The sequence below is a fragment of the Vanellus vanellus genome, assembly GCF_965231255.1.
Source record: "Vanellus vanellus genome assembly, chromosome: 3".
NCBI lineage: Eukaryota > Metazoa > Chordata > Aves > Charadriiformes > Charadriidae > Vanellus > Vanellus vanellus.
In genome coordinates this window covers 83,204,874-83,224,121 of record NC_138907.1, presented here as the reverse complement: position 1 = coordinate 83,224,121, position 19,248 = coordinate 83,204,874, and the positions used below count along the sequence as shown (strand labels likewise).

At 41.1% G+C, this 19,248-nt stretch overlaps 2 protein-coding genes across 2 annotated transcripts in view; both read right to left on the bottom strand.

The window, feature by feature from the left end:
- Positions 1-913: 913 nt before the first annotated feature.
- COQ3 (coenzyme Q3, methyltransferase) lies at positions 914-8,375 on the bottom strand. Its single transcript, XM_082480587.1, has 7 exons — positions 8,258-8,375; positions 7,064-7,187; positions 6,537-6,689; positions 6,270-6,369; positions 4,499-4,741; positions 3,176-3,335; positions 914-1,200 (listed from the first exon to the last, which is right to left on the bottom strand). The coding sequence occupies exons 1-7, from the start codon at positions 8,346-8,348 to the stop codon at positions 1,004-1,006; spliced, it is 1,068 nt and encodes a 355-aa protein (XP_082336713.1). The 5' UTR covers positions 8,349-8,375; the 3' UTR covers positions 914-1,003.
- A 4,807-nt stretch (positions 8,376-13,182) lies between these two features.
- The window catches only part of PNISR (PNN interacting serine and arginine rich protein), a 32,641-nt gene continuing 26,575 nt past the window's right edge, over positions 13,183-19,248 (bottom strand). The window contains exons 9-12 of the mRNA XM_082480589.1: positions 18,955-19,008; positions 17,491-17,661; positions 13,774-14,875; positions 13,183-13,524 (exon numbers count right to left, since the gene is read on the bottom strand). Of these exons, the coding sequence (XP_082336715.1) occupies positions 13,494-13,524; positions 13,774-14,875; positions 17,491-17,661; positions 18,955-19,008 (1,358 nt within the window). The 3' untranslated portion in view covers positions 13,183-13,493. The remainder of the gene's footprint in view (positions 13,525-13,773; positions 14,876-17,490; positions 17,662-18,954; positions 19,009-19,248) is intronic.

The window sequence follows — 19,248 nt, the reverse complement described above, 5'->3', positions numbered from 1 at the left end:
TAATCCCTGCAAACTAAAAGTTAGAAAAACACAGCCAGCTCACCTCTCTACCTGTATACAAGCTGAGAGGAAGAGGAGAAGAGAGAAAGAACAAGATACAATCATGGATACACACAAGATGCTTTATTTAGAAAGTGCTATTTCATTGCAGATCAACACTTCCTTAACCTGGCACTAGGAATTCAGACCAAGCAGGTATGGCACTTTAATTCCAGGAGAGACTGCTAATGTATCGTTTTTCTAGCATAAAGCTCTGGTTGCTTAGTAAAATTTTACCTGCAGCTTTACTTCCCTTTATTTGGGTGGAAGCAGAAAGGTGAAATAACAGGCACAGATACAAGTACAAGTACCTTTATGGTGAAGAGGCTTCTGACAGCTGAGGCACTCTGGTCTAGAATACTCTTCTTCCACCCCTGCACAGTTAGCTCACGTCAACTGTAGAAATAGCATGACCTGACAGAAAAGGGTTTGCTGCTCTCTTTTTTTTCTCCTCCTCTCAGGGACAAGACATAATATAGAAACAAGTGTTTGTGGTTTTTAAGTATTTTGTATAATTTAACTGACTCAGTTCAGTAACTTAAGTATCTAAGGCATTTTATTTATCATACCCTATTGCGTTTTTAAATTTATTCTACATTTAAGCTATTATTCTATGGAGATCAGAGTTTTCCTAGTAGGACTGAAAATGCCATCACACAAGAGCTTCCTTCAAGGTCCTGACATAATAATTTGCATTTCCGTGTCCAACAATTTCAAACTACTTTCTTATATAAATACTTACTCTTTAAAAGCTTTTGCTCATTTCAATCTTAAATGATTCCTGAGATAATGGGCACTTGCTGTTTTTTTTCCAAGACTGCCCTAAAATATTTGGCCAAAACCAGCATAAGCATTATTAATGCAAACAGCAAGCTTGTTCTTAAAAAAGGTTTTATTAGGTCTATATGGGTAAAACCTTCTTTTCTGTTCCTGGTGGCAGTCCATCACCACCCATCTCAGAGAGTCACACGGCAGTGCCAGCTGTGGCTGAGGGCTGTTCACTTTCCAGCTCTGACAGGGCGTCTGTTGGGCCGGACTGTCCCTGAGCCCCAGATTTCACAGCATGCACTGCATAGTTAACGCTCGTGCTTTCCATCCAGCTCCACGACCCCGAGAGGGGATTATACAACATCCCATTCACAGTCTTGACTGAAAAGCCATCTAGAAAAGAAAGAGGCATAAAGTAACTGATGTTCTTAAATATTGTAAGCCACTGCAACATCAAACCCTTTAGAACAGCAGGTCTGAAACACGCTTCTTCCTCCAAGCTGGGGAGCAGTGCTTTACAAGCTGGCCTCTGTCAGACCCCACCACAAGCAGAGGCAACAGACATCACCAGTGACAGTGGGTCCCACTATTGGCAGTAGCAGCAATAGCTCTGTGCCAGACCACAGACCATTAGCACGCTTTATGATGAGGCACTGCAAAGCTGTATGCTAGCAACCCCAACTTCACACCACACCACCACATTTGGGTGACTGGTAATGTTTTCTGTAGGTGGAGACATTCTTCAGATCGACATCACACATTTCAAAATCAAAATCTGAGCATGTCTTTGAAAGGATTCTGCAATTCCCCTTAGGAGTGGAAAATATAAGAAAGAGGTAGAAGAATGCCATCAAGGACTCAGTGCAAGTAAAGAGTGATTTAGCACTCCCTGCTGAGCAGCTCTCGGTTCACTGCATGGCTCTGCTGTGTTCCAGCAGGATACGGGAGGGAAGGCGGAAAACAAACACCCCATCAAAACAAATCACTCCACTGCACCTGCTTCTCCTTTGAAAGGGAGAACGAAAAGAACCACCAGCAGGTGAACCAGTATGTCCTGGTTTCAGCTGGGATAGAGCTAAATTTCTTCCTAGTAGCTGCTGTGTTTTGGATTTGGTATGAGAAGAATGTTGGTAACACATACTGTTTTAGTTGTTGCTAAGTAATGCCTATTTTAAGTCAAGGACTTTTTCAGCTTCCCATAGAAGCTGAGAGGGAGCACAGACAGGACAAGCTGGCCAAAGAAATATTCCACACCATAGTCGTCAGGCTCAGTACATAGATGGGGTTGGATGGGGGGCAGGAATCTGCGATCGCTGCTTGGGATGCGCTGGGCAACCGATCATCGGGTGGTGACAGCAATTGTATTGCATCACTGATCTTGTATATTTTTTTACCATTGTTATTATTTTCTCTTCTGTTACTGTTCTATTAAACTGTCTTTATCCCAACCCATGAGGTTTTGGGGGGGGGTGGTTGGGTTTTTTTCCCTTTTCTCCCTATCCTACTGGGAGAGGAGTAAGTGAACGGCTGTATGGTCCTAGTTACCAGCTGGGATTAAACCACGACACAGTATTAGTCATGTTCCTTATGGCATCACTTCAAAGTGCCAGGAGAAGACCATGCCAAGACAACAGTTCAACTCATACTTCAGCTTCTTTACAGTGAACTAAAGCAAAGTGAAGTATTCGGTGTGAGGGTTTTAAAACATCTGCAGGGAAGGAGGGCACCGGGCAGGACTCTTCCCAGCTTGGTGCTTTGTCTATTTTAAAAGCAATCAAACCAGGGAAATTAAATTATTTCTTCAAATCAGTATCCTAGTTTCTCAAGAACTGACTAATGAATTTGTGGTAGGTTTCATCTTCATATTTTTGAAGAAATCTTTTAGTAACATAATATGAACAAAGAACATGGAACGGCAACCAAGAATAAAAACACCTTCTCCCAAGAGGAAGACAACAAACAATGTAGTGGCAGCAGCGCAGCTCTGGAATGCCAATACAGTTATTTTCTCAAACCAGACCTAGAGGGCATGAACCACGTCAGAGCACACATTCTATCACCAGAACACGATGGAAAACCTTGGCATTTTTGCTTAGGCTATCAAACAGAGAGCAGCTGTAACCGTGATTTTGTTTAAGTAATCTCTGCATTCTTAGGACTCCACTCAGTTTATTTATTTTATGCAAAATCCAGCAAGCAGCAGTGTCTTTAATCCAGAAATGATACTCATAATATATGACTGGTAACTCACACAGGAAAAGCTGTGTATTGTTGCTAGCACTCACCCTACCAAGCTTATCCCTTTGCCATTTCTACAGGGAGCATTTGGCTATTTTGCTGCATTCCCATCATCTGGCCTGCAACTTACTTGATTCCAGGAGGCGCTCCAGCTCTTCAGGGGGAACAAACTTCTCCCACTCATGTGTTCCTTCTGGGACAATGCCTATTATTTTTTCTGCAACCACAATTCCCAGGACATAGGACAACTGCGTTTTATTGATTGTAGTAATGAATAAAGAACCTTCAGGCTAATGAAAAGATGAAAATGTTCAATTAGAAGAACATTTAATTTAAAAAAAAAAGTAAATTTAATCACATTAAAACACGTAATTTGTCTATCTACAAGTCTACATGCTGCAAGAGTAAGAACTAATTTCATCCCAGGATAGGTATTTACAAGTGTACCATTTAAATACAATAAAGAATATAATGCTCTAACAGTATGACTCAGTAGTCCTCAAAGAGTCAACATAATCAAAGTCTTGGATGGTCTAATAACCATTTCCTTGCCCCCAAAAATCTAACAAAGTCACTTATAACATAGCGTTGCCCAGGAAATAGATAAATAAAAGGTACTAAGGCATATAAATACCTAATGTAAAAACCCCCACTTTTTTAAATTAAAACCAAAGTAAAATATGCAATACTGCCTACTTTTTGAGAGTGCTGAATGCCATGCTTATTTTAATGATTACAAGGTCAAAAAACAAAGCCAGAAATGAATTCTAACTACTTAAAAGAGACTGGTAGAAATAAAGGATGATTTATACATCCCCAGCAGCCTGAAAGCGTTCCAAGTGTTAAGCGTTCCACTGAAATAATCTATATCCCTTCTGATAACCATAAAGATTAAAGGAAAGCTGCTGCTTGTGTACTGGGCCTACCACCCTTCTTTACAAATGAAATAATATCAAGAGGAATAAAACAACACCTGATTATCTCCAAACATTCCTATGAGCCTTTAAAAGCAATCCAGGAGCACATCTGATGTGATGCTAGAGCTGGAATAGAATCTTGTGAGTCAGAAACACCATTATAGTCAATTTCAATGCAGTCTGAGCCATAGCCATAGATCAACAGCAGCACTGCCATGTTTCCTCTCACCTAAGTGAAATCAAATGCAATCGGATTTCTTAAGGTCTTGATGCAAAGCAAAACTGCAATGCTAGGTAATGCCATTAACCTTCTTCTAAGGCAGGGCTGGGGAAATAAATTTCCTCTAACTTTGGTTACTGAAGTTGGGAAGATGTACTTGCAACATGGAAGGCACCTCTGGAGTATGATTCAGATCTCATCACTTCAAGGTGGAGGAATGAATGCAGATGTAGGTGTTTTCACATGCCTTCAAATGAAAGCCTTAATGATAAAAGAGAATAAATATTCCCAATAATGAAAGCAAAAACTCTCTTACCTTTAACACCTGAGAGCAACACTTGATAAACATTTCAAGGTCAGCCACATGCTCCACTACTTCAGAAGCTACGATTACATCAAAGGTTTCCATAGACTCTTCCACAATCTCCTCTAGTGAACTGGACTTGTACTGTATTCTCTTGGCCAGGACTGGATCAAATGACTTGTGCTGATCTGCTGTTCTAATGTTGTCCTCCAGAGGATCAATTCCAGTAACTGAAGCTCCCAGTCTACCTAGAGGCTAATAATACAGAGTATAATTTATTCTCTGCATGAAAACAATTTACTTAAAGGTTTCTGCAACTTTGCAGTATCCATACACGATGTATAAAACAGCTACCAGAGAATAAGACAAACAACAGTAAATTATGAGCTCTGATCCAGCAGTTTTATTTTAAATGTTTGTTAAAGCAAGAAATTCCTTAGGTTTGGGGAGGTGGTGTTTTTCTTAGAAAATTATATACTGGAATATACACATTTAAATTGTCTTTTAGAATAAATTGTTCCGAATCCATTTTGTTACGCCAAATAAAGATTTCCTCCACTATTACCCCGATAGAGGAAAAACAAAGTGGGAAAATCAACACAGTACTTAGAGGGGGGGAAAACAATGCCGTATTTAATTACTGTCATTACTTTCTTCAACATCCACCTGTAATGGTAAATCCTCATATCTTTTTAATGGTTACTTAATATATGATTATCTCTGGGATTTTCTCACTGCTGAGAACGAAACACTGATGTTTACTAGGATAGCATCAGGCTTGGCTGTCACTCAAGTTTCTCCAGTGTCTTCTTACTCATAGGTTAACACCTCAGCCATCACCTCTTCTGAAACTGAAACAGGCTGCAGAACATGACCACATGTATGTTATTCCAACCTGAAATTCTCCTGTTGTTCAGCCTGAGAAGGTGATGCAGCACACTGGTTTTGCCAGCCTTGTCGGAGAGAGGGCTCTCACAAGAGTACAGAATTTTGCTCAGAATGAAAGAAAAACATGGGGAGAGATTCAGCATCTGACCCTTTTTCAGACGCTGATGAAGTTCCCAGAGTAACTCAGCCAGATCCGTAATCCTAAATTCGTAAACCATCCCTAGTCTATTGATAGGATACAGCACTGTTTGGCCAAGGGGGTCCACCAAAAATAGTTACTTCTCAGTCCCAAGTTTAAGCAGACTCCCCAGGAAGCAGCTGTAACATCAGCCCCTGTACCAGCAGAATCTCTCCTGATAGAGAAGTATGTCTCAGGTATTTGACACTATTCCATGCTTTTCCCATGACATCAAAGCAAAGGCGAGAATCCCCACACCCAATATATAAAAAAAAAAAAAAAAAAAAACAACTGAAGATTAGCAATTCAAAGAAATGAACGTGTAAGAAAAAGTTTATAATAGAAAATACTTCTTTGGTAATGAGGATTGTCATGATTAAAGTATTCTTACCTAGGCTCAAAGGAAAGGAAAAAAAAAAAAAGTTGTCATACTGTGACTGCCCAGAGGAATACTCAAAGTTACATCATTTTTCCCCCCTCTCCTTTTCTTTACTGTGTTTGAAATCTTATTTTTCTGATGAACCTCAGTATTTTAGAATTTCTCATTACCAAGTACCTCCCTTTCTGTAAACTACTCCAAAACATTCAGAAACTAACATATCATAGAAAAGAAAAGCTCCTCCTTGGAGAATTAGAAATTAAGCAGTGTAATAGTAAAACAATTCAAATACTTTGTATGCTTTTTAACAAGAGAAACCAGAGCACACTCTTTCTTACCTCACTTAGCAGACCACCACCACAGCCAACATCGAGAATCTTTACTCCAGAAAGTGGATTTCCCAAATGATAATTACTACTCATATTCAACAGAGTATCTCTGTAAGTAAAGGGACGTGATTAAGGGCAAACACCAAACACACAAGGTGGTTTAGTAGGTGCAGTATGCAGTTATCTTAAGTACTGGTAATTGTTTTCTTTTACAATGTTTTCGGAGGTTATGCAGAAATAGTACATATTTAAAAATATCTGTCTTCATAACTATACCTAATAAATGGCACTCTAATATCATTCATAGAATGAAGGGCTGAGTATTCTCCTTCTTCATCCCACCACTTATGTGCGAGGAGCTGGAATTTTTTCATTTCCTTTGAATCCACTGATGAGTGTGAAGTGCTGAAAAGTCTCTTCATGGTGGGCCTAAATAATGAGAGCTGAATGTCATGAAACTAGTACCGATATTTCATGTCAGCTGAAATATGGGAAAAACAAATTCTCCATCAGAAAATGAAAAAAAGAGATAAAACTCATGTTCCTTTAGAGACTCTAGTTATACTTGATTAATAACAAACAGATTTTATACACTGTATGTATAACATATCTCCCAAAACAGGTGGCTGCATACCTGTAATTTTTCAGTTAGTAATTAATAAAACAAAAATAGGCCACATCAAACATTTAAACATTCGTGAGCTTTAAAAATTACTTAACGTGACACTGACACAAAGTAAAATTAATTGTTACAGAAAATTACAGTCCTTGTCACGCAGGATTATTTTAGATACAATACTTACATGCTGCTTTTTATTTCAGTCAGAGAGACAGGCAGAGCACCACTGGATTTCAGCTGTATTTTCCAGTTGTAGCTCTGAAGGGTACCTCTCAGGCCTGTCTGAAAAGACAGATCAGCATGGTCATCTGCATAAATAAAAGAAAGGCAACCAAATGGAAAACATCAGCTTTACAGGAGCTCACAGGCAAAAAACCCAGTTTAACAATGCCACGCTAGAACACCACCACTAACTGTGCAAACCTTTACACATTTGCTCACTATCATACTTTGGGAGTATGGGGATTAAATAAAAGACCATATGCTAGTTCACCACCCCAGTACTCCTCAAATTGTGTACGATGACACTTTTCAGAGGCTGAATGAAAAGGAACTTTTCAGGCGGCTGAAATGCTTCGGTTCGTGAGAATTCCACCAAAACGTGTACGCTGACCACAAGCTGTGCACAGGCACGCACACTTAAGAGTTATCGACACTGGGCTCCGATTCCTGTTTCATGACAGATCGGAATAAGAAATATCGAGCTGCACACTCATTCTGTACCGTATGAACTGGTGCGGAAACACAAGTAAGAAAACCTCACGGTCGGTGCAGAGCCGGGCCAAGGACACCCCCTGGAAAAACACTCTCCACACCCGCCTTGCCAGCGCACGGCTCGGCTCTCCCAGGCCTGACCCACGCTCACCCACCACCCAGTCGCTGCCTGGGCCACCAACAACCCCCAAACCTCGCAGTACCTCACCGCCCCCAGGCTAACGGCTCCCCCGAAGGTGATTTTAGGCCGCAGTGAGCAATGGAGAGATCTACAGACACTTGAGGCGAAGGGCTGCACAGGAGGCGGCCGGGGGAGAGCTGGGGGAGAGCTCTGTCAGACCTGGGGGGGACCCGCCAGCACCTCCCGCACACGGCCCGGCGGGAGGAGAGCGACCCGAGAGAGAACAGGCCGCGGCCGCCGGGCCCAGGCCGGCCGGCGGGACTGGGGAGAAGCCGCTAGAAGCAACCGCCAGTCCGGAGCCGGTGGGAGGTCTGCTGGGGCTCTGCTGCCCGGGGTGGGAAGCGGAGGGAGCGCTGAAGCGACGCCCCATTAGGCCGCCACAGCCGCGGGGGGCGAGGCGGGACAGACAGGCCCCGCCGCCCGCGGGCACCGCGCCGGGCCCGAGGCCCTCCCACCCGCGCCCTCCGCGCACCGCCCGCTCACCGCCCGCAGCCCCCGGCAGCGCGGCCGCCGCCCGCCGGCGCCCGAGGGCGCGGGTGAAGGCGCGGGCCGCCCCGCCGCCGCCGCCCCACATCGTCGCAGAGCCGCCGCCGCAGCCGCCCCGCTCCGCCCCGCTGCCAGCGCCGGGCGTGCGGCGGCCACAGGGTACCGGCGGCCTCTCGGGGAGGGCGACGGGAAGGTTCCGCCCGGCGCTGGGGCCCGGCTCGGCCCGGCCCTCAGGCGCCGGCGGCGGCCCCGCAGCCCGGTGGTGCGCGGCTGTGGCCGCGGTGCCGGTGCGGGTCTGCCACCGCCGGCCGACCCCCCCTCCCCGGGGGTCGGCCGCGGGCAGCGCCGCCGGTTAGAGTCTTTTATAAAAATTATTTATAGGTATTTATACGAGCCGGCAATGTGCGCTCGCAGCCCAGGAAGCGAAACGCATCCTGGGCTGCGTGAGAATAAGCGTGGCCAGCAGGTCAAAGGAGGTGATTCTGCCCTTCTACTCCACTCTCGTGAGACCCCACCTGGAGTACTGCATCCAGCTCTGGAGTCCCCAACATAAGGACATGGACCTCTTGGAGTGGGTCCAGAGGAGGGCCACGAAGATGATGAGAGGGCTGGAGCACCTCTCCTACGAGGAGAGGCTGAAGGAGTTGGGGCTGTTCTGCCTGGAGAAGAGAAGGCTCCGGGGAGACCTTATAGCAGCTTTCCAGTACCTAAAGGGGCCTACGGGAAAGATGGAGAAGGACTTCTTACAAGGGCAAGTAGTGATAGGACAAGGGGTAACAGTTTTTAACTGAGAAAGAGTAGATTTAGATTCAATTTTAGGAAGAAATTCTTTACTGTGAGGGTAGTGAGGCACTGGAACAGGTTGCCCAGAGAAGCTGTGGATGCCCCATCCCTGGAAGTGTTCAAGGGCAGGTTGGATGGGGCTTTGAGTGACCTGGTTTAGTGGGGGGTGTCCCTGCCCATGGCAGGGGGTCAGAACTAGATGATCTTTGAGGTCCCTTCCAACTCTATACCATTCTATGATTATAATATTTATTATTAAAATGTTATATATATTTTATACAATGTAAGGGAAGCAAAACAAAACGCTGGACAGACCATTACAAGCACTTATTCAAGCTTGTTTTTTTTTTATAAAAAGATTCCAGCTTAAGATGTGGTACCAGCAGCAAAAAAACCCCATTTTATTTCCCTTTCCCTTCCCAACAGTGAAGCACTGCAGTGTCCCGATGCAGTGTGCATTGCAACACTGCTGATACAGCCCGCATTGTCCCATGGATGCGTTGTGGCATGTGTCGCCACGGCTTCACCTGGAAGTGCTGCTGACAATTAATGCAGTGATTTTATTTCCTCTTGAGAACCCTCCAGGCTGGTTTGCTGCTGTCTCATGGTTTGCAGGTGCAGTCCGGGCAGCCGCCCAGGAGGGAGAGGGATACTGCCTTCCCTGCTCCCTCGCCCAGGCACCGCTGCCCAGTCAGGGAGGGTTGAATCCATATGCTGCTGCTGCGAGCAGCACCGGCCCTTCAGAGCTGACAGGCACTGGGAGCTCTTCTTCCCTTCCTCCTTCCCCTCTTGGCTGGCTTCGGCATTTTCAGATCCCCGCAGTGAGCTAGTTTAACATGCTTAAATGGTAAAGAATTAAGCCAGTTTAAAAAAAAAATAATTGTTTTCTGGCACTTTGAGCAGCAGGTCTCATGAGAAAGTCCCATGAAAACCAAAGCTGGCTGGAAGGCAGCAGTGTGGAGCAAGGCAGAGATGAGCCATGGATGCAGCTGCTGGCAGCACTCCCGTGCTCTCCAGGCAGATGACATCCGCAGGCAGGAGGCATGGCGTACAGAAAGCCAGGGGCAGGAGCACCCTCCAGGCAGCAGGAGGCTTGGAGCAGTATAACCAGTTGTGGTTTAACTCACTCTTTCCTCCATCAAACACCAGTCGGTTTTGTTGACTGACCTTGCTCGGTGCTAACACCCTCGCTGCTTGAAATCTGCCCACTTACAGGTATCCTGTAAAATGAGTATAATTGATTGAGTAGTCAATTTGCATTATTTTTAAATTAAAAAAAAACAACAACTAAATAAGGACTAAAGGTGTCAAAGAACCTTGTCTTGGCAGCAATTAAATTTACGGCAAACCTGCCTAGTGTGTGTGTGTGCGCCACTTCCCTACTCACTCACTTTCCATCCAGCAAAGCTCACGGTGCAGAGGACTTACCAGTCATCAATAACACCTCAGAGCTACCAAAGAACCAGAGCTCAAGGAAGCCCTTTACGCCCAAGACACACAGTCTTCCCAAGACACAAAACTAAGCCTTCCTTCAAAGCATGCTTCTGCATATTACTTATGCAGATTAATTGATAACTTTTCATTTATTTAGCAAAGCGAAGGCAAAATCTGGAGAAAGAGAGCCAATCCTTACATAGCTTTTATATTTGCGATTTTAAAAATTTTAGTAACAAGCAATTAAATACATGCACAATGGCAAGTATTTTACTTAACAGGCTAGGCTGGTTTTAAACAAGAGGTAGCTATTCCATTTTTCTATTATTAAACACAGATCTTAAGATAACAGCAGTTAAATGCAGCAGCCTAGACTCTAACCTCTCCCACAAAACAGGGCCTCAAAGACACAGGTAACAGGGTTTTTTTTTTTCCAAAACCATTTACCATGCCACATTTCAAAAACTGAGTAGTTGCTCAGTCTTTAGAGTGTTTTACCCAACTGGTCCTGTTTGGCCTACCCATGGCCACAGCCAGCTCCGGTTCTTAGATGGTGTAACGGGTACTGCGGGGTACATACTCACGCTGGTTTTGTTGTATTCATCTTCAAACAGTATTTGCACGGGAACCACTTTTCACTGGATTCCACACCCTCCCTTATTTATTAAAAAAAAAAAATTTCAAGGGAACTACCTCAGAGCGGCTGCATGACATTCACAATTGTATGTTTTGGTTCTCCTACAGTGCACGAGTACTGAAATATTGTCAGGTGTTTATTTAAAAATATAAAAGAATAGAGCAACAACCCAATTTAGGCTTTTGCAAAATGATACATTCCTTTTTTTATATCTATATTTGCACATGTTTTAATTTAAGACCACTTCAGATGTATTGAATTAAAGACTCGATGTTATTTTAGCCTTTAGCATTTAAAAATATTCATAAGGGAGCTACTGAAACACCAAGAAGTCTAATGTATGTGAAGCTGACATAGTACCGATGTATTTTTAATTACTGCTGTGCTGAGTATGCTGTTTAGTAAGATTTCTGAAACAGTTAAATAGAGATCGTATGCTCTTTTTATTGGCATACAGTCACTACCCATATAAGTGCATTTGTGTCAAAAAAATAATTTTCATATTTACAGGAAGTGACAGAATTCCAGTTGTTGGCAGAGTATATAAAGCTTTTCATACACAATCCTTTTTATTATTAGACAGAGAATATAAAGTCTGAACTGAAAAATCAAATTCAATGCATCATGGAAACTGTATTCCTCAATAAATTTTCTTAAACTCAGTTCTAGTTTCATTCTCTCTCTCAAGAAATCCTTCTAAGGCATTCTTCAAAAAAATCCTTTCTTTTACCCAGAGCCAATAGTGTACTGAGATTGGATCAATACATTGTTATTTATATCCATACCAATGCAAGTAAAACCTGCGTGTTGCAAATTATGCCTTATTTTGCTAATAGGTGTGACTGCTTACTCTATGTAAAAGGACTTAATTGAGTTATTTATAACTGATTAACTAATTATTTCTCTGTAACAGTGTTTTGATAAACATGCATGTATTCACCAGCCACTAGCTTGCTTAATAAATGTATAGTTGAAATGTGATTCTTTGCACTGAAGCAGTTTACTTCTGCATCTAATTTATGAAAAAAATTACATTGGCAAAAATGCTACGTAGCTGAATTCTAATTTCAGTAAACGGATTAATCTGTTCATGAAGACATGCTTTGCAAGTTGCCAGTACTAGTATAGTTTTTTTCTTAGACAATACAGCCAAAGAGATGATACTTCGATGTTAAGCCTTTTATCTTTTTCACAATTGGTATCATACCAGACCTTCTAGGCACAGATCTCCAGTCTCTTCCTGAATTAATGTTCTTCTGTAACAGTCACTGGCCTAGGGTTGTGCATTGTTGTTTTTTTTAACTAGTATTATTTCACACTCTTGTTACTAACAGCAATAGTTCATTTCCTGAAGGAGGTAATCACAGTGACCTTTCACTTTAGGGTGATATTAAAACCAAAAATTTAGTTACCTTGCTGTCTAATCAATGTATTGGCTTTGCAGGAATCACAATTCTCATAACACTAACAAAAATATCCAGCTTTACTGTTTACTACACATTTAATGCATGTGCCAAAATGTAAAACTTAACCTATTATCGGTTTTCTAACGTGTATTGAGTGCCATTTATAAATATATTCCATAAAAACATCTAAAATACTGAGTCTTGTTCCTGTAATATCCCTGAAAGTCCAGAAAGTTCTCTCTGAAAACTGGGTGAGGAATATAGTTCCAGAGCTTAACACTGTCACACAAGATCAGTTAGTCACACATATTCCTAATGGGGCTCAGCCTGTTTTAAGTATAGTTTGTATTACAGTGACCCATATTTTACACACAGAGCATATATTACTTGCTAGTCCAAATGAAAAGGAATATTAAAAATCTATTACACATATCTAAAGAAAAAAATATGATGTCTTTTCTTTGTTCTTCCACACACCCCCCAATAGATAAATCTCATCAGGCCCATGGATTACATACTTTAACGTTAAAGTGTTTTACGTTAAAATCTTTTTCAAGTACTTTAAAAATTTTTTTATACCAAAAAAGCTGCCTTTTTCTTTTCTTAAAAAAAAAAAAAAAGTACTTTCTACAATTTAACACAAAATTCAGGTGCAAGAATTTTAAACAAAAAATGAACTAAAGAGCTTTATTGACATCACAGTACATTCAATAGTAATTTTAAGAACATTACAGCTGAAAGAGAATGGCATGTTTTATATTCTTAATAAGCACTACCGTTCTTGAAAAAATGTAATACAAAGAAATCCTATTAGGTATTTAATCTGAGCAGCATTTGGAAAAAATACACCTATTTACAGATAAAAAAAGGATTCTGGTTTCACCTACATAGCCACAATGTGCCTCTATAATGAGACAAGCCTTTTATAACTCATGGAATTTTTAAACGTCATAGCACTGGTGCCATAAATTCCTCAGCGTTTACGACGAAGAGGAGTTGTTGATCTGAAAAATAAAGGAAAAGGGGGAAAAAGTTAATTGGAAAAAAATAGAAGACCCCCAAACCCCCACACACTTTAGGCTTAGTAATTAATAGCTTTAAAAGATTTTTCCAAAGTTACTTTTGCCTAAGACAAAAAATTTAATAAATACCATACTTTATTTAAAAAAAGTTCATATGCCGTACACATGAAGACGAATAGCAAAAAATAATAATAAAAAAAAGTCAGACAAAATACTTAAAAAGTATACTACCTTGATCGTGACTTAGACTTGTGTTTGCGGCTTGCCTTCTTACCAGACCTTTGAGATTTCTCCATGGAGCATGATCGAATATGCTTCGATTTCTTAGCCTTCTTTTCTTTACTGCTTCCTGGCGATTCAGAACTACTCCTCGCACTAGATTCGGAGCCTGACCGTTTTTTGCTATCTTTGGTAGAAATTTTTTTGCTTTCTTGTCTGGAATCCTGCCTTATTATTTTCACACATATTGAATCACTGCGAGAGAAAGTTCTTTCGCTGTCTCTTTTCCTCTTTAATCTACTGTCGTCATGATTGCCAGCCTTACTTTCTTTTTCCTCTTTTTTGGGCTTATCTTTTCTTTTTTCCTGATCTCTCTCTCTTTCTCTGTTCTTTTTTCTGTCTTTATCTACACCTCCGCTCTGCTCCTTCTTCCTTTCTTGATCTTTACCCTCACTTTTATGTTTGTGCCTATTTCCAGTAGGGCTTCTACGCTGGTCTTCAGTTTTACGTCTGTCCCTGCTTCTGCTGCGGCTCGCACGGTTGGCTCGCCTGTCTCTTGAACGGCTACTACTTCTACGCCTATCCCAGCTTCTCTCTCGAGAAGGACTCCGATTTCTTCGCCTCTCCCCTCTTTCAGCACTGCGGTTTCTACTAGATCTTCTCCTTTCCCTTATTTTCTCCCTGCTCCTACTCCTTTCTCTCCTATTTCTGTGGGAGTAACTCCTGCTTCTACTGCGCCTAACTTTATGTGAAGGCGTCCTACTGCGACTGTGTCTCTTCTTCCTTTTAGGAGAGGAAGAACGCGAAGAGCTGCGACTACTACCTGAGCTAGTGCTATAGGATGAACTAGATACAGTACTGCTACTGCTACTGCTTCTGCTATTGCTGCTAGTGCTACCACTGCTAGAGCTTCCTGACCCACTCCTTCCTGTCCTCTCTTTACCCTCTTTTTTGAGTTCTAGATCAGGTGCAATTGCGTTTGGAGATCTTTTCTTTTCATGAACCATATCTGCTTCAAGTTCTTTTGCCTCCTGTGATACCGAGTTACTGTTTTGCTCTTTGTTGATAAATTCATTCATCTCCTTAGAAATTTTTTCATTTTGTAGCTTTTCTTCTGAAAAAAGAAAAAAGTATACAAAAGAAAAATGCAATTAATTTGGAGTAATATGTCAATAATTTCCATGCTGTTACTTTTGGCAAAACCAAATTTCCAAGCACTTTTCATAATACTTATAACTAATGCACTGTCTGCCACCATACCAACTACCTACCAACCAGTTGTCCTCCTGGTTTAGAAAAAGCATACAACCCAGACACTTTTAGAAGTGCTTCATGTAATTTCATGTTTCAGTGGCATAAGATGAAGTTCTCAAACAAATATCCTGGAGCACCAGAACTCCCAAATTCATCTACACACACATACTTTTTCTTCCTGCAACTTTTTGGCACACCTGATTCTCCCCTTCTGCCTCCTACAATACTCCTCCAGTTGTACCTACACTTCCTGCCTTCCTTCCAGCCCCGTTCATCTGCGACGGGAATCACTGGCTGGTCTGAAGAAGCTGTATTTCCCACACAGTGCACAGGTGGCCTCTCAACCACAGAGCAATGTTGGCTGTAGCTCTATGTGTCACAGGCCTCATTACCCAAAAAAGTCGTAGAGAAGTACCTTCTGCTGTAGTGATGCAAGTTTGGTTTTTGAAAGAAAATACTAGTATTATGGTGTTTTCCAAGGATAACTTAGATTAGTCCTAAATGCTAACTAGGAATTCTAAGCAAGAGACAAATAGTACAAAAAGGAGACCTGGCGATAACTCTTTGCTTAAGACTCAGCTTAAAAGTTAAGACCACAGCATTTAATACAGATAGATGGTGAAGCTCTTACAAAAGAAAAAGTTAATGTCAGTTGGGATTATATGTAAGTTTGGTGATCAGCAGATACTATAAACGTGGTAAGAAGACAACAGAAGAATTAAAAATACATTTCTTGAAAGTATCACGCCAAGATTTTCACATAGCAAAATAAAGAAATTTAGACTCTTAGAGCATTTTCCAGAGGCTTCCGACTAAAAAAAAAAGTTTTACTTATTTCTATTCAACCTAGGATCCTTTGCATCACTGGCCAAGTTTATCTCTCCTCCCCATTTTTAATGTAACCCAGAAAAAATAAAACTTGTGTACAACATTTTTAGCCAAAAAAATGGCCTTTTGATGTGGGCCATCAGTTTCTGAATTAACTTGGGGAATAAAAACGCATCCGGAAACCCAGCATGATCCAAATGGCAACTGCCCATGGCAGGGGGGTTGGACTAGATCTTCAAAGGTCCTTTCCAACCCAAACCATTCTATGATGGTCAAATCTAACCCAGAAAACAATTCCATCTGATCCCTGAGTTATTAGGGAAGGCAGAAGTCTGTGTACAGTAGAAGATGCTGTACTGTATATCAGAAATCTTCTGCCTCTCCTAAACACGGCTACAAATGAGATCCTGCGTTTAGTATTCTTCAGTATTTTGGATGTATAGAATCAGCTTCTTTACTCTAGATTTATATTTCTGTAAATAGCCCCATGCAGATGTCCGCAAACTGGCATCTGGCCTCTTGAACTTGGAAGACAGAGGTCATAGGCTACCACTCAGTCACTCTTCATACAGCTATCCTTTTATACATAAATCTTAAAATACTCAGAGAGAGACAGGAATATTAAAGAAACCAAAAGTTTAGCTAGTTCAGCCTTTGATTAAGCGATCCATATATCTTATTTCCAGGCCTTTAAAATAAAAAGTAAAAGAAGGAAATCATCCATCTCAAAATAAGAAAAAAGTATGCTATCTTAATAGCGCTTTCTTCCTCCTCCAGCTTATGAACTTAGATCACGTCTTCTTACCATTGTATTCATCTCTTGACCTAGACTGCTCTTCAGCAGTGCAAGGTGACGACTGTAATACTGTTTTCACCTACATTATTGGTACAAAAGGACAAACCTTACCTTGTATGGAAAAGCAGACGTAAAAAACAAGATTTATTATTATTTTTTAAAATCAATCCTGTCACCTTCCCAGAGGCTAAGTGCAAATTGACTGCGTTCAATAATCTTTACCCAGTATTAGGTATTAAAACCCAGTTATGGAGATGCAGCATATGGACACAAACCTCAACTACAACTGCAAACCGTGAGTTCAAAGAAACTGCAGCCTCCACTGTACGTTCTGAAAGGTTCGCCGCACAAGATTATGTAACAGGAAAGCAAGTTTTTCAGATGACGTGAAATGTGCTTCATATACTTCAGAGGGTACAACTTTAAGGAATCAAGTTTGTATAAACTGCAGTCTGGTGCAGAAGGGTGAAATTATCCCCCAGTCACAACGGAAATGCTAATAATTTTTTAAAAATACATTATACGCACATGTGCGTTTTTATAAAGCGATACTATTATTTATATAGCATAGTATCTACAGCATATACATACATATGCACCATGTCTGCTCTTTTAATACTGAAGTAGAATAGTTTAGGGAAAACCCCACATGGATTTTTTTTCTTACTAGAAAGAAAAGCAGCAAACCCCATTTTGATCAAGTAGCTCAAAGATCTTTTTTGCTAAAACTTTTTAATTAAAAGAACATTATTTCTAAATCTGGCTTAAAATGCGTTTTTTCTCCCACCAATTTACATATACTAAGTAGTAAAGTCCATACACAGCAGCATAGTAAGAATTACATGACTTACCTTCTAGCTGTTTTTCTAGTAGTAGTTGCTGTTCTCTCTCTTTTCTCCAAAATGCTTCCTGTTTTTGCCTGATTCTGTGTCGTAATTCCTCATCATCAGTATCAGATGACTCAGAGCCTCTGTCACTCCTCTCATCTTCACTGTCTCCTGATCCATAACCACCCAGTCCACCTGCGTGCATAAAGTCCAGTCTATCACGAGGAAAGATTAAGCTTTGTTCTTAATATTTCTGTGGGGCAAAGAGGAGAGTAACATTGCCCTTCCTCCACTTCCTCTTCTCTGAAGAAGTCACTTTATTCTGGTAAGTGCCAATGTTGTTTGACTGGTGTGATCAAGGCCCCCATATCTGCATTGATGCTCACTGTCTGGTTCTACTCCTTCTGGAACAGCTCGTCTATTTTCGGCAAGCAACCACTGTGATCACGGTACTTTTTCCATTGTATGGAAGGGCAAAAAAGCTCCCTGCAGAGATCGTAACAGTGCCTGCCTCTGTATCAGCAACCGCACAGAAAATGCCTGGGACCTTTCCCAGAAGACATCTCTGAAACGACTTCAACCGCCTCCGTAGTCCAAGGCTACAGACATTCTGAATGCCATATAAAGTTTTCTACATTGATTTAGAAAACACTGCACTTTGACAGGTATGGAGATGGAACAGAAATGGACTTTCTTCTCACCTAGAGATATTAATAACTACTGGACTGATAAGAATGATAAAGTCAATTTAAACATCTGACATGGAGATATTTTACTTTCTTTCAGTCTGAGGTTCTTATGATCTTTATTGAGTTAGTTTTAAAACGTGTGAATACTGTGATGATAACATTCAATCTAATCATCAGAATTCCACACAACAAGCACATAACTGATGACTGACACTGCTGTAGTAGTATGTTTTAGATGATAAAAAAACATGTTGGGCAAGATCTTTTGCTGTTGTGTCTCAAGCTGGAATTTCAATCTCTTTTTCCTGTGTTGTTTCTGGTAATATATATGGTCGCATCTGTGCTTATGTAGCTTTTCAATAAAACAATAATTCCAAAGATCATAGTATTCTTATTCATAGACTTTCACATTACTCTTCTGTCAACTTGCCCTTCTTGTTTGGATGTATCAAAATAGGAGAAAAATATAAAACAGCATTCCTCTCTCTGAAGACTGCAGTGTGCTTCTGAAACAATCACACTTTGAAAAATAAATTTATCTAAAGTTTTTATGTATGTTCAAAATTAGGGCAAGATTCTCATACACTATCTCACACTGACTAGTCCTTTACTCCAAAAACCATCCCACTTATATCAGTAGGATTACCTGTGGAACAAACAAAGGTGCTGATAAAGTTATTGGGAAGTGACCCATATTCTTGGGCAATTAAAATCTAGTTTCAAAATGCAATTTCTAGAAACGCAAGGCAAGAGTGAAACTCCCCCTTTAAGCCCTCTCAAAAATAAGGAACATACTTACCGAGTCCAGTGAGGGAAGCCAGTGCACTGGACTGTGCCAGCTGTTTTGCAGGAGCTTTGTATCACATCAACAACAGGAACAACATGTTAACACAAATAGCCACGATTTCATAGTCATGAGTCTATGGTATTGTTAAATCTACTACTATTGCTGTTCTTTGGAGGGAGAGAAGAAACATTAAAAACGCATCATCCATTTAAAACCAATTCTAGATTTTCTGACCACGAAGATTTAGAATTTAACTGCAAATTAATAGTGAACAGAAAAAAAAAAAAATATACACTCATAAATCAC